Source organism: Typopeltis vanoorti, chromosome 5, assembly GCF_054136105.1.
Source record: "Typopeltis vanoorti isolate ZY-2024b chromosome 5, IOZ_Tvanoo_1.0, whole genome shotgun sequence".
In the NCBI taxonomy this organism is placed as follows: domain Eukaryota; kingdom Metazoa; phylum Arthropoda; class Arachnida; order Uropygi; family Thelyphonidae; genus Typopeltis; species Typopeltis vanoorti.
Genome location: NC_143553.1, coordinates 44,106,181 through 44,120,933, shown reverse-complemented (window position 1 = coordinate 44,120,933; position 14,753 = coordinate 44,106,181). Strand labels below are relative to the sequence as shown.

Genomic DNA, 14,753 nt, shown 5'->3' with positions numbered 1-14,753 from the left:
TACAGTTAATCTATCTGAATTAAATAATTTTTCAACTGTGTCTATGTGTAACTTACACAGATTGATAACTGTGCAAGGAAACCAAGCCAGAGAAAGTTAGAGAATTTTCTAAATTTGGCATTCTTATGGTGTGATGTCTAACTATCGTCTAGTTTATGTTTCAGGAATAGCAGTGAAGATGTTGGTCAAGGTTAGAATACAAACTTGGATTAGGAAAACAGGATTCTCACTCCCAAGGGTTGTGGTTGTTCATTAAAGAGCAATACCGTTTCAGTAAGCTTGTTTTTCTAACAGGTTAACAACTGCACTGGAAAGAGACCCATATATGGTAATTTTTCTGGATTTTGCAAAAAATATCACATGAAAATTGATATTAAAACTAAGAAGAAAGCAAAACAGATAGCAGGTAAGTTATGCAGACCGGCTTGCATATGAGGAATAATCTGCTGATAGATATCACCAAGCTGATCATAGGAAGGATGTCTTTAAAGAGAGGATACATGCAGCGTGTCAATTCCATAGAGTTGCTACTTAAGGCATACACTGACAATATAATCCAGAGTTGGAAGGTATTCAGCAGTCTGCAGATGGCATTAAAATTGAGGAACACACTAGTTTGATACGTAGTATAATGGATAATAGTTTAATGTTGCCTTATGTGAAATTTTGCATACTGGCTATAAAACATAGAATGTAGCATACTATGTTTGGTAAGGCTGAAAAAATGAGACTCGGTGTGTGTTGGGGAAGGGGGGGAATTAGCTGGAGAATAAAAGGTTGAAGTTAGGATAACTTCAACAGCTGTGAAAGAGATCCAGAGAACCTCTTATCTGACAACTAGGTGTAAGAATGTAATTCTACTATTATACAAGAAATTGCAAGCCAGATAATCTGGCCTGCTCTGCACAGATCTTAGCTTCCAGTTATCTAGGAGATATGGAAATGCTAGAGAGAATCCAGAAGTAACTAACTATAGTATCAGACCTGTGGAAAGATGAGTATAGGAGTAAGGTATGATTTGTACAGCTTAGCAGATAAGACTAGATCATAGCTAGAGCTGGAAGTGAAGTTTTACAGCCAGATGCCCTTTCTGATGTCAACCCTTGCCATATATCCGGGCTTGGGACCTATTGGAGCTAGTATGCTCCCTTCGATGCTGCATAAGACAAGATGACATAGCAAAATAGGAAAGATTCACCCCTAGCCCTCGAATACTCTAATACAGCGTTCTTCAACCTTTTTACACTTGCGGACCGGGGAAAATACAAGAAATATTTCTCCAATGTAGATAGTATTTTATTTATTAAATCCAATGTTATAAAATTAAAATTTTTAGCTAGTACGACATCTGCTGTGGCTTAGAGGTTAGAAAATTTGATATATGTGGCTGGAGCGTTGTTTCTGAGAGATGAAGAAATTTTTGAGGGACCGCCAGGAAATTTCCGCAGACCACAGTTTGAAGAACAAGGCTCTAATAGCATTGAGGGAAAGGAGCAAGAAGAGAAGAAAGAGGCAAAGAAAGAAGGGGTGTGACCAGAAAGGATTGTTTGAGAAATGTCTATATAAAGGGGAATGGTGAAAGTTATGAACTTAGGATCGAAGATACAGGAGGCAAGGTTGAGATGGTTTGGTCATGTGATGAGGGAAAACAAGTGTGGGAAGGAAGGTCATGCAGATGGATGTGAAGGGAAGAAGGAAGTGTGAACCAAAGAAGAGATGGAGGGAGCTGGTGGAGGAGGACTTCATGAAGAACTTGGATGCTGTTACAGTCCAAGACAGGAGGATGTGGAGGAGATTCACTAAAAACAGTGACCCTACTTAAGTGGGACAAGCTGTAGAAGAAGAAGCAGATAAGACTAAAGGAGATAATGTTGACTCTTATAAGCTGGTGAGAAAATCTGACCAAACAGATCAGCTACTACAAAGGGCAATGGATACAAACCAGGTCATTCTGAAAGCTGTATAAAGCTGCTGAGCAGAGAAGAGAAATATTTATTATGTGCAGGTGAGTGATTGAAATTCACTCTCAGTGTGGTTAGGGAAAAGTGATGAAAAAATATTCTTTCAATGGATGACGGTGGGCAATTGAGTGAAATTCAGTGCCAGCATGTACACACAAAAAAAAAAACAGAAATCAAGATGCAGTATACTAGGTATTGTTGTGTGCAATAAGTGTACAGAAAAGTGCTTCAAGTATGTTTGAGAAACAATACTTGGTACCTGAAGAATATTATCTGCTTTTCTCAGCTAAAGAGATGGAATACAAGAAACTACATATTTTTGAAACCAGTACTCAAAGTGTATTTTTTGAATAATTTGTTTAGTAATTTATGTAAACCTTCAAAAATATTAGTTAAAAGTTAAATGGAATACAAACAATAAATAAATGTTAAACTTAACAGGTCTTAGTAATCAAGATCTTAGTAATCACTAAATATACTAAGCAGAAATTGAATACAAGTTCTATATATTTATATGAAAAAGGTAGATTATGACCAGTGGCAAGGAATGCTATGACAGTCTCATGCAGTTAACGATACTGTTGTCAATACTGTTGTGAGAAGAGTATCAAAGACAGCATATTTTGACAATTATCAAAACTGTGACACTAAAAAAAAATATGTATGGCTATGAATTTGCTAATGCCATCAAAAACCTAGCTACACTACTGGATATGGTCCTAGAAACTTGCAGTATGTGATAGTTTGAATGACAGTAAATGGCAACATACAAATTTTCACATCCTTGCAAACTCATAGAATTTTAATTAGGTTCCTTAGTATTTCAATTTACTCCACAAAACCTTTCTCCTGAAGTGCAGGATTCAGTGGCATGGAAAAAACCTGGTTGGCAAAATGAAGAGCATACCACTCTACAACCAACAAGCTGTAGATTCAAATTTCACTTTAGGCATGAATGTTTATATAAAGTTCTTAGGTGACATCATTTCTGTCACTCACTGTTATACAATAGCCCTGTTTGCTAGGGGCCTGAAAAAGTACTATGTCTGGTCTCAAGACCATAGAAACCAGATTATCTAACCTAAGCCCACCCAACCAAAAGCACATATTGAAGCTTCAGATACTATCATATTACTGTTGGTACACTACCTGATAAATTAAGCATTATGTATGAACGTACGTACGTACACACACACACTACCTCATAATAAACTTAAGCGTTATACACACACACACTTTCAGTACGAGAAATATATTTGTTCAATTTTATTGAGAGAAGACTGGGTTCAGGGAAGAAGATTCTTCCCAGCGAGGATGAATGTCAACGTATATCCCTAATCAAAAACGATGCTTGGTTATACACGCAAAACGGTAAGAGCGATATGGAAATCTTTTTTAAGGTATTACATGTTTATAAAAAAAAAAAAAAAAGCGTTGGTCTTCCTAAAGATCGGTATCCTTTACCAGACATTTCGCCACATGAGGCGAATATTGGTTTCAATTCGTCCCAACCCTGCTTTCAAGACTTAAATTATTTTGCACAAATACCCTTCGGTATAATAAAAGTATTCTTTTTAACAGCCATGAGCTTGTATTAGATTTCCGCTATCATGTTCAAGTACAGTCATACCTTCTTTGCAGTCTTCCGAATCGTTAATCTTGATAACTTCTTTTTCTTGCTTTCGCTAAGAAATTTCAAATAATCAAAATTATTTTGAAAAGTAGAAGGCATTTGAACAGCCCGCCTTTTAAACCGAAGAGTAGGAGCCATGTTTACCGTTTGCAAAGACAATGTTAAAGCCACTATACGTTTCTCACCCTACAATACCGCTAGAAGAGAATAATTATCCCCATTCTGAAAAAATAAATTCCCTTGATCGAATTAAAATTTGCAAAAAATTCACACATAAATATTAATAGTCTTTATATCTTTTTCTCCGGAAACTACAATGCAAAAGAAAAGTGAAGTAAGTTTGATGCCAACCTTAGATCGTGATCTTCTTCTTATTGTGCTATCTTCTATCGAAGGTCAGCGACCATCTTGGCGAACAAACTGCGATCTTGTGTTAATCTGAGCAGTTGTGCACTGCTCTTTCCTGTCCACGTCTTGATGTTGTCAAACCATGATATTCTTTTTCTTCCTCTAGTTCCTTTGCCATCAATTCTTCCTACCAAAATAGTTTGTAGAAGTTGGTATTTGCTGTTTCTCATGATGTGGCCAAGATATGATGTTTTTCGTTTCTTGATTATTTGTACAAGATGTTTAGCTTTGCCAATGGATTTTAAGACATCTTCATTGGTAATTTTTTCTGTCCATGATATCTTTAGCATTCTTCTGTATAGCCACATCTCAAAGGCTTCGATTTTCTTGATGGTTGTCGCCTTCAATGTCCATGTTTCAACTCCATAGAGCAGAATAGACCACACGTAGCATTTCAGCATTCGGCATCTGACTTCCATGTTTAGGTCTTTATTGCAGAATAGTGTTCTCATTTTCATGAAGGACTGCCGTGCAACTTCAATCCTTGTCTTTATATCTATTTCTGGATCCCACCGTTCATTAAGCCAGCAACCAAGATATTTATATCTTGACACTTGATCAATATTTTTCCCATTGAGTGTCAGTTTCATTGATGAGGCTGGATGTTTGCTGATGATCATGTATTTTGTCTTGTTGATGTTTATATTTATTCCCATTCTTTGGCTTTCTATGTATACTCTGTCAACGAGTTTTTGGAGATCCATAATGTTATCTGCAATTAGCACAGTGTCATCTGCATATCGTAGGTTGTTAACAATCTTTCCATTTATTGTGATTCCCTCTGGACATTCTTCCAATGCTTTTTTAAAGATTACCTCTGCATATATGTTGAACAGGAGTGGTGAGAGCACATATCCTTGTCTCACTCCTCTTTTGATGTTAATATCACTGGTGGTAATGTTGTCTAATTGAACGGTAGCTGACTGATTCCAATACAGATTTGCTATTAGTCTTATGTCTTGTTCGTCTAGCCTTATTTGTTGAAGGATTTCTATTAAGTTGGTGTGTCTGACTTTGTCGAATGCTTTTTCAAAATCTATGAAACACATAAAGACAGATTTCTGTTTTTCTATGCATTTTTGTATCAATATTTGGGTACAGAAAAGGGCCTCTCTAGTACCAAAACCATTCCGAAAGCCGAATTGTGTTTCACTTAGAGTTTCTTCACTTTTTCTATAAATATGATTCTGAATTACTTTCAAAAATATTTTTAATGTTTGGCTCATTAGACTAATAAGTCTGAAGTCAACACAGGAATTCGCTTTGGGTTTCTTTGGGGTAGTGATAAATGTAGATTTGAGCCAATCTGATGGAAATTCATCACTTTCATATATTTTATTAAATAGTTTTTCAAGAAGTTTGATGTTTTCTGGTTCGATTAATTTTAAAAATTCTGTTTGCACACCATCTGGTCCACTGGCTTTTCTTGTTTTACTTGTTTGTATAGCATTCTCTATTTCGCATTTCATGATTGCTGGTCCTTGAATGTTATCTTTTATAATTATAGGCTTCTGTCTGGTATCATTGAAAAGTTCTGTTACATATTTTATCCAAATCTGTGCTTTATTCTCTTCTTCTAGAACTATTTTTCCATTTTCGTCTCTTAGAGACACTATTTGCTTTTTCCTCAGTTTTCCGGAAATTTCGTTGATTTTCTTATACAGATTGAAATTATCATGTTGTTTCTGAAGCAGTTCAATTTCAGTACATAAATTTTTCATCCAATTTTCCTTGGCTTCTTTTATTTTTTTTCTTGATGATGTTATGTGTTTCTGTATACCTGGCTAGGTCTTTGTTTTTATACATTCTTCTTGTATCAATAAGAGAAAGAATCTCATCTGTCATCCATTCCTGTTGTTTTATATTATTCACATAACCTACTTCTTCAATACTTGTTGTTACGATGGCATTCTTTAAGCTATTCCAAAGAGATTCCACACTTTTATTTTCTTCTATGTTAATCTGTTGTAATCGCAGGTTAAGCTGTGTCTTGGCATTTTTATTTATGTTCGGGTCTTTCAGTTTTTCTACATCAATTTTCTTTTTCTTCTTTTGTGATTTTTTAGCTGATTTTAATCTAAGACGTATTTCTGCAACTATGGGATTGTGGTCTGATGTGATATCTGCTCCAGGATAAGTCTTTGCACTCTTTATACTACTGTGGAATCTTTTATTTATCAGTATATAATCAATTTGATTTCTGACAATATTATGTTGGTTATCTTGAGGCGATTTCCAAGTGTACAGTCTTCTGGGTGGAAGTTTAAACCAGGTATTTGCTATTGTTAGATCTTCTTCCTGACAGAATTGGACTAGGCGATCTCCTCTGTCATTTCTGGTGCCTAAGCCATGTTCGCCAACAATTTCTCCATCACCCCCTCTTCCCACTTTTGCATTGAAGTCACCCATCACTATGTTTATGTCATGTTTCTTTGTTAGGTTTTTAATCTCTTTTAGGTGTTCATAAAACTCTTCAACATCTTCTTCACTTTTGTCAGCTGTGGGTGCATAAGCTTGGATGATATTTATGTTAACGGGGTTTCCCTTAAGTTGTAACAGCATTATCCTTTCAGAAAATGGAATCCAATTTATTACTGATTTATTGATTTCTTCATCTACTATTACAGCTACACCATGTCGATGTTTGTTCTCATCATTCCCAGAGTAAAACATTGTCATATTATCTTGTTGACACTTTCCAGATCCTGGCCATCTTGTCTCGCAAATTCCCAAAATCCGGATGCCCAGCCTCTTCATTTCTCTTGTGGCATTTCTTAATTTGCCAGCTTCATACAGAGTTCTGACATTCCAAGTTGCAATTTTAAAAGTGGACACCATTTTGAGCCCGGAGATTCTTCGCACCCCTGTCCCATTTAAGGGACGCCAGGAACTTGGGGCCAATTGTAAGGGTTTGCTCGCCATGGTGGTTGTTCTGGAGATAAGGTAGAGCAGTAGTTTCTCCATTTGCTTTCTGCTCCGCAGTATTACAGACGTACACAATATAATCATATTGCCATCTGCAAATCTCTGATCACAAGCTTTTCCGTCATCATTTGGCTTCAACCTTGTGTCAGTACTGACAATGCTGCTTCCCAATGTCAGGGGCTGTGACCTCCAGTAGGTACTTATTTAATGGCGGCACTACTCGCCATGTCACCGAGTTGTCATTGGGCTTTGTGAGGTTTTAAGTGAGACAGAGTTAACACTTCTGCTCCCCCACGCCCTGATAGCTCAGTCGCTGTTGGTCCACGGCTGCTTATTCGCCAGACTGCTCTGCTTATATCGCAGCTAACCTCCATATCTGAAGGCTGTTCCCCGATCCGCCACCTGGGGACGCACCCGGTAGTAGTCAGCTCTGCCCCGGGGATCGTGATCTATGGTTGCTATTAACACGATTTTTCCTTAAGTTCCCTTGAGCGCCTCCTTAGCGCAATTGGAAGAACGACGGTACATTGGCCCTTCGATTGGAATAGGCCTAAGTTCGATTCTCGTCGCGACGGGAGGTATCTTTATCTGGTCGATTTCAATCGAAGGTGAGTTAGCCGATCTCATACGGAGGTAGCAGGGTTTTTTCTCCCGGAAACTCGGATTTTTCATCCCGCATACATACAAATCGGCCCTTCAGAACACACGCAATTTACAGACAAAAATTACTAGTTGTGGTGGTGTTGGAGGTGGGCGGTAGATGACGTTGATGGAGATGATTCGTAGTAGAGGTTAGGTGTAGAGGCAGTTGTAGGTGTCCTCCCGCGATAAGTCTTCGGACTCCTTGGAGGTATCAGGAATAATAATAATAATAATAATAATAATAATAATATTGATTGTTATTGATAACTTCGCAGCCATTTAAATTAAAAATGCCAACAAATTATATTCTTGTTCAACGACCGAAACCACCTTGTTGTATATACACGTCAATAATTACATGGAGGCGAAGCGTCCATTGCAGTACATATAACATTTGGATAGTATTAAAATAAATAACATGGATATAAAGTTTATCTTGTAGATATCTTTTATCCTTGTGACCATATGGATGGTTAACCATTTATCCAAGTATAAACAAACAAAGTTTACGTGTGAAGAATTTTCATGACTCGGCTACTTGTATAAAGAGGCACGTGACTTCCATTAATTGCCTTAGTATCCGAATTTCGGGTGCATATAATTATAGCTGTAATCCAGAGTATTTTAATAATAAAGTGTTACATCTTTTCAATACTTGCTTGAATATGTGAAATATATGACTTCTGCATTACTTTAGCCTTTGTCCCAAATGCAAATGCGAGTCACTTGAAAATATACTCCGGATATAACTCTCTACTGGAAGCAGTCTTGACTGAAATTCTAGACTCAAATGAAACAGTGCTACAAGAAAGAAACCTAAACGCTAAGCACACAGCCTGAAACAACAGAACTACAAATTGAAGCAATAACATGTTCAATGACTTTGGGGCCAACAGGAACACAGTAATCATAGGACACCATAACCCAGAATAGCAACAGGCGCTAATATCACAGAACGTTTGCTCCGAAAACAGCTAAATAGGGCTACAAAGGAACTGCGATATGCACTTAAAAACTATCGAAATCAACAGAGGCAAACATTCAGTCCTTAACACAGATGAATAAATTCTTTGAACAAACATCAAGTCTCTATGCACTGACCGTAAACCTCTCCAAACTATTAATGGTAAATGTACTCTGGTTTACCGTGATGTAGACAAAGTTGAGGCCTTTGCCGACAGCCTAGAGAAGCAGCATACATCAAACTTCACTCATGCAGATCAAGACTTCAAAAGTAAAATACATACCTGGGTACGTTGTAACCTAAAACGCACAGACTACAAAACCTCAAACAACTGATATCGCCTACAGAGGTACATGAGATCATCATTAAACTTAAGATTAGGAGAGCATCAGGCCCAGATGCGATTTCTAACAAAATCATCAAATGCCTCCATATAGAGCCGTAAAGCACATCGTTATGATATTTAAATATCACAAAAATAGTATAACGATGTACTATTTTATTGTGATATTTTAATATTGCATTGATAATAGCACTATTTCTCCTTGTTCAACGGAAAGTAGCAACGAAATCTTAATCCCAAAACTTGGAAAAGTGACATACCTTCCCCAAAATATTGCCCATTCATGTTGCTTTCCTGCCTAGAAAAAATAGCTAAGAAGGTAATACTGATGAGAATGCAGAAAGTCACCAAAAAATTAAATCTCATCTCTCCGAAGAGCAATTTGGATTCCGGGAGAATCACTCCACAGAAAGGGTTCAACTGGAAGAACTACCCAGGAATGATCTTTCTGAACATTGTCAGAGTATTTGAAAAATATGGCACAAGGAGCTTCTTTTCAAACTTATGCAGGCCACATTCCCTTTAGATCTTGTCAAACTTACCACATTGTACCGCAGCGATCGTAAACTCTGAGTGAAGATATAAATCATCTGAAAGCAACATCACTGCAGGCATCCCACAGGGCTCTCTGCTATAACCTCTTTTGTTTGCTATTTATGTAGCTGCCATCCATGAACAGTTGCCACCACAGTGGCCCTATACACCTTCATTCGAGATCCAATCCTTTTTACTTTCTCTTTCTGTGTAACCTATTGTATTTTCTGCCGATTTTAATATCAGTTCCTTTAATTTGAACCAATGTTCTTCGAAGTTTGTATTCTGTCTTAGAATATTGTTGTCTTGTAGTTATTTTTTCCTATCTTCACTGCGGGTTGCTTAATTAGTAATAGCCTTGGGCCAACTATCACTGATTGTAGATATTGAAATGCCCACTCAGTCTCCAAAAGTTAGATAGGGCTAACTTTTGGAAACTAATTCGCCAATTCCCTATATGGGAATAAAAATACGTTAACTGATTTATTATTATTATTATTATTATTATTATTATTATTATTATTATTATTATTATTACCTGACCCACTCCATGGAATCCAAAGATTTATCGAGGGAGAACACCCACTCTACAACTCTCTATCTCACCAACTACAGCGATCCGCAACTACTCGCACCATCATCTACACCGATGTCATCTGCCGTCCATCACCACCACCACCACCACTAGTGTTTTCACAGACACCTATGGCAGGATTCGAACCAGCAGCCTTTTGGCTGGAGAGCACATACGCTAAATATTCGCCAATCAGGCTGGCCAGGCTATCTTATAAAAAATAAAAGAAAATAAAAAAAAGATTCACCGGTAGGCAATAGTCCACAGTAGGCGAGCCAAGTTCTCAATAATATTCCATAATCTATAAATTTTGTTAGAATTCCGAAATAGGGATAAAAGACCAGAAGTCCAATCATGCCAGAACAGTTAAGAGATGAACTTGGTATCTCGTTTGGGTCTGGCTCCCATTGATGACACCTTAATAAAAGTTGAAACCGGTCTGCATATTGGCACTTCCCGTATTGAATAGCATTATACACACCTGTGTGCTTTGCATTATTGGATACGAAGGTAATTAATGCGAACTCATTAGGCTGAGTCATTTGTGAATGTTTTGATTGTTAATGGTAATGGTTTCAAGGATATGAACAAGAGATATTGTGATGATTGTTTAGTCTCCAACGATGAGTTTCAGAACTCCGACAAAGCAGCAGCAATAATAATAATAATAATAATAATAATAATAATAATAATAATAATAATAATAATAATAATAATAATAGGCCTGTGTAGCTCAGTGGATGTGGCGTTTGCACACCATGGCACTTGACCGCTCGAAGGAGGACTCTTGGTTTCGACTTTAGTCGGCGACTGGAAGAAATTTTTCTAAGCCTTTTTTCGATCGGTTCCCGAGTTAGTCGATCTCTGGCACGGGAAAGCAGATTTTTCCTCGGGTTTTTCGCCCCGTAAACTCAAGAAAATCGACCGTAGAACCCACATTATTCCAGACATTAAATACGAGTGTTAGGGTCAGTGACCACGAGATGGCGGCACTCTTCACTGCGTGCCGCTTAATTAGTGATAGCCTTTGGCCAGCTATCTCTGATTTGGTACCAGCGGAGATTGAATTGCCCACTCAGTCTCCAAAAGTTATATAGAGCTAAACGGCCTCGCCTACTCCCTATATATAGGAATAACAAGGCGTTAGCAGATTTTTTTTTATAATAATATCTATGTATATCTATAAATACAAAAATGTACAACAAAATTAGCAAATCTGAAATAGTAGGAAACAACTAAGTAAATGTTTATGCAAGAAGAGAGAAATTAACTGAAACAGTAAAGTAGTGGTACACAAAACAATCTTCAAACGAATTTTAATGTGTGTAATTTTAGAGATACATTAGAAGTGAAAGTGTTCATCACAGACTAAAGACCACAGATTTGGGAATGCTGATAAGAATTATAAAAATATAGCGCCAATGGGTGAATTTATTAAACTTATACATAAATGGAAAGCATTGTTCAGTATTTTACAGTCGCTCAAAGAAAATAATATAAGATATTAAAAAATCAACTAACGCTGTTAATTCCCTCATAGGAAGTATGCGAAGCCTTTTAACCATACCTAGCTTTTGGAGACTGAGTGGGCAGTTCGATCTCCACCGGTAGCCAATCAGAGATATGTGCTCAATGCCTATCATTAATTATAGGCAACAACCGATGAAGAGACCGGCAAACAAGTGTTGCCATCTCATTATACCTAACCCTAACCCAATGTGTTACTGTCTGAAATAAAATGGGTTCTACGTTCCATTTTCTTGATTTCACAGGACGAAAAACCCGACTTTCCGGAAGAAAAAACCCGCCTGTTCGTGCCAGAGTACGACTAACTCGGGAACCAGTCAAAGGGAGGCTTAGGAAAACTTCCTCCAGTCGGCGACTAGATTTGAACTATACGTTTGTCTTCGGGCGGCATATTGCCAAAGAAGATGACATCATGAGTAGCTTTGACATAGTCTCCTTGTTCAAAAATGTTCCTAGAGACGTAGTTCTTGTACTACTCAAGGATAAATTATCTAAAAAGATCTTCGCCTCACTCATTGCATCAAGTCACGGTATTTCAAATTTCAGGATGCCCACTATAAACAAAATCATGGCCTTGCTATGGGTAATCCTTTATCTCCTGTACTTGCCAACATTTATCTTGAAGATTTGGAAATTAAAGCTATCTCTTCCTATCCCTTGAATCCAAGAATTGGGAAACGATATGTTGACGACATTTTCCTAATTTGGAGCCATGGCGGTGAATCTCTCCCGAAATTCCTTGACCATCTAAATGGTCAACACCCAAATATTAAATTTACAGCTGAGTTTAAAGCTAGCGGTTCCCTTCCATTTTTAGACGTCAAACTGACCACTAAAAATCTCGATCTTCAGGAAACCTACCCACACCAATAGATATCTCCATATTCAATCCCATCATTATCATCATCAGAAATTTGAAATAATTTCTACTTTGGGACATAGGGCACGTTCTATTCTTGAGAACCCGATTGAACTTCATAAAGAAATCAATTTTCTTAGATCTACTTTTCGATTAAATGGATATTTTAAAAAAATACTAAAAAATTCCTATTTAATCCTCCTGGTCGCCATAATGGAGAGACGAATAATGTAAAAGGTAATATCTCTATATCATACATCAGCTCTGTTTCTCCCAAATTTGCCAAGGTTCTTAAAAAATACAACATAAAAACTTTATTTACTCCTCTTCTAAAAATTCGTTCTTTAGTAAGCCATCCAAAACCTCGTCATCATAATCTTAAATATCCCGGTGTTTATCAGATCTGGTGTGACTGTGACATTCCTTACTTTGGCCAAACAAACAGGTCCATCGAGTAACGCATTGAGGAGCATAAGAGAGACATTGCTTACAAGAGAACACGTGCCAGTGCTTTACTTGGCCAATTTTGATGAAGAAAGCCATAGCCATACAATCCTTTGGGACAAATCTAACAACATTTTCCGTTGCCATGAATTGGAAAGGATGATTATAGAATCTGAGGAAATCATCCACAATCCTTAACATCTAAACAACAACCTAAGCTACAACTTTTCAGACTGCCATTCTGCTGTGATCAAATACTGGCCCTCACGAGATGGTATACGCACGCTCACGTCTAACAATGTAGCCAACGTGGGAACAGCTGTTAAATATATACATTTACTTTCCGTGATGTTCACAGAGTTTTCCGTCATGTTTAATGGTTATTTCTTTTATAATGTCCACCTGACGAAGTCTGTTAAAATGTTGACACTAGTTGTGTAGTATTAGTAAACTGCTTTTCCATCTCTCTGCTTTAAGTCATTCAATTCTTTTTAAAAATATGTATAACAACCGAGTAAATCAATTTTTTTTCTATATTTCATATATTTCGATTATTATTATTGTTCCGGGCAACTCAAAGGAGTCGACAGACTAATCGAGGAAGGCCCTAACATCATGTTAAGAACTTACCTTGCCTTGAACTCATTCACGGTCGTAGCACCCACAACAGACTCTGGAAGCTTATTCCACTCATTCACCGCTCTCCAAGTAAAAAACTTAGCTCTACCTCCCTTGTCAACCACGCTCGTGTCCAGCTTCCATCCATGGCCCCTAGTCCTCACATCACCAGTCATATGTTCAAAAATATCTTCTGGATCAATCTTATAGAAACTCTTCAGTAATTTGAATGTCTCAATCATATCACCCCCTCCTTCGCCTATCGTCCAATCTCTGCAACCCACAAATCTTCAACCTATTCTCATAAGGTTCATTCCACAGACCATCTATCATCTTGGTCACTCGTTTCTGGATCCTCTCCACTTCTCTCCATCACGAAGAAACCCTGGTTCCCATAACTGGGCACAGTAGATCAGATGGGGTCTTATCAAGGCTCGATACAGAGGAACAACAACGTGTTTGTCTCTGCATGATAAAGTATTTTTCAGAAGCCAAGTGATTTGATGAGCTGATTTAGTCACTTTTGCAATGTGCCCCCTAAACTTCAATTCCCTATCCACCAACACTCCCAAATCCCTGGCATCATCAATCTCCTGGAATACGGTTCCACCAATGCGATATACTGCTGCTATTCTTTTCACCCCAAAGTGCATAACCTTACATTTTGCCACATTAAATTGACATCCAATTTTCCTAGCCCAGTCCTCCAAACTATCCAAATCATCCTGTAAAATTTTGACATCCTGTGCACTCACTATTGCTCTACCCAACTTTGCATCATCAGCAAACAAGTGACACTTCCTCTCAAATCCTTTCCTATATCATTGATGAACAATGATATAGGAAAGGCCTGCGCTTTATACAAATTATAAAGCAGTGGTCCAAGAACAGAACCCTGTGGCACACCACTAGCCACAAGACGTCTTTTAGACTCCACTCCTGCATAAACTGCACTCTCTGGTATCTCTCCTTCAACCACCCTCCTATCCATCTCACCAACCCTGCATCTATCCCCATTTGCTCCAGTTTACTGATTAGGGTTCCATGTTGTATCTTGTCAAACGCCTTGGCAAGGTCCAGTAGTATCACTATAAACCCATTACCCCTACCCAGTTCAGCCGTCACTGTGTTATAAAACGTGAGCAAGTTACTGAGGCATGATCCACCCTTCACACAACCATGTTGTTCCCCGTACAATATCCCATTTTCATCTATCCAATCCTGTATTCTTTTCTTGACTAATTTCTCTAGGACCTTGACAATGATTCCTGATATGCTAATCGGTCGGTAATTTACAGCAGCAGTCTTGGAACCATCTTTA

General features: G+C 37.8%; 1 protein-coding gene across 1 annotated transcript in view; it reads right to left on the bottom strand.

Annotated features, from left to right (window-relative positions):
* The window catches only part of LOC150106348 (rhotekin-2-like), a 237,269-nt gene extending 233,550 nt beyond the window's left edge, over positions 1-3,719 (bottom strand). The window contains exon 1 of the mRNA XM_090392389.1: positions 3,592-3,719. Coding sequence (XP_090248515.1) covers positions 3,592-3,693 — 102 coding nt within the window. The 5' untranslated portion in view covers positions 3,694-3,719. The remainder of the gene's footprint in view (positions 1-3,591) is intronic.
* Positions 3,720-14,753: the final 11,034 nt, after the last annotated feature.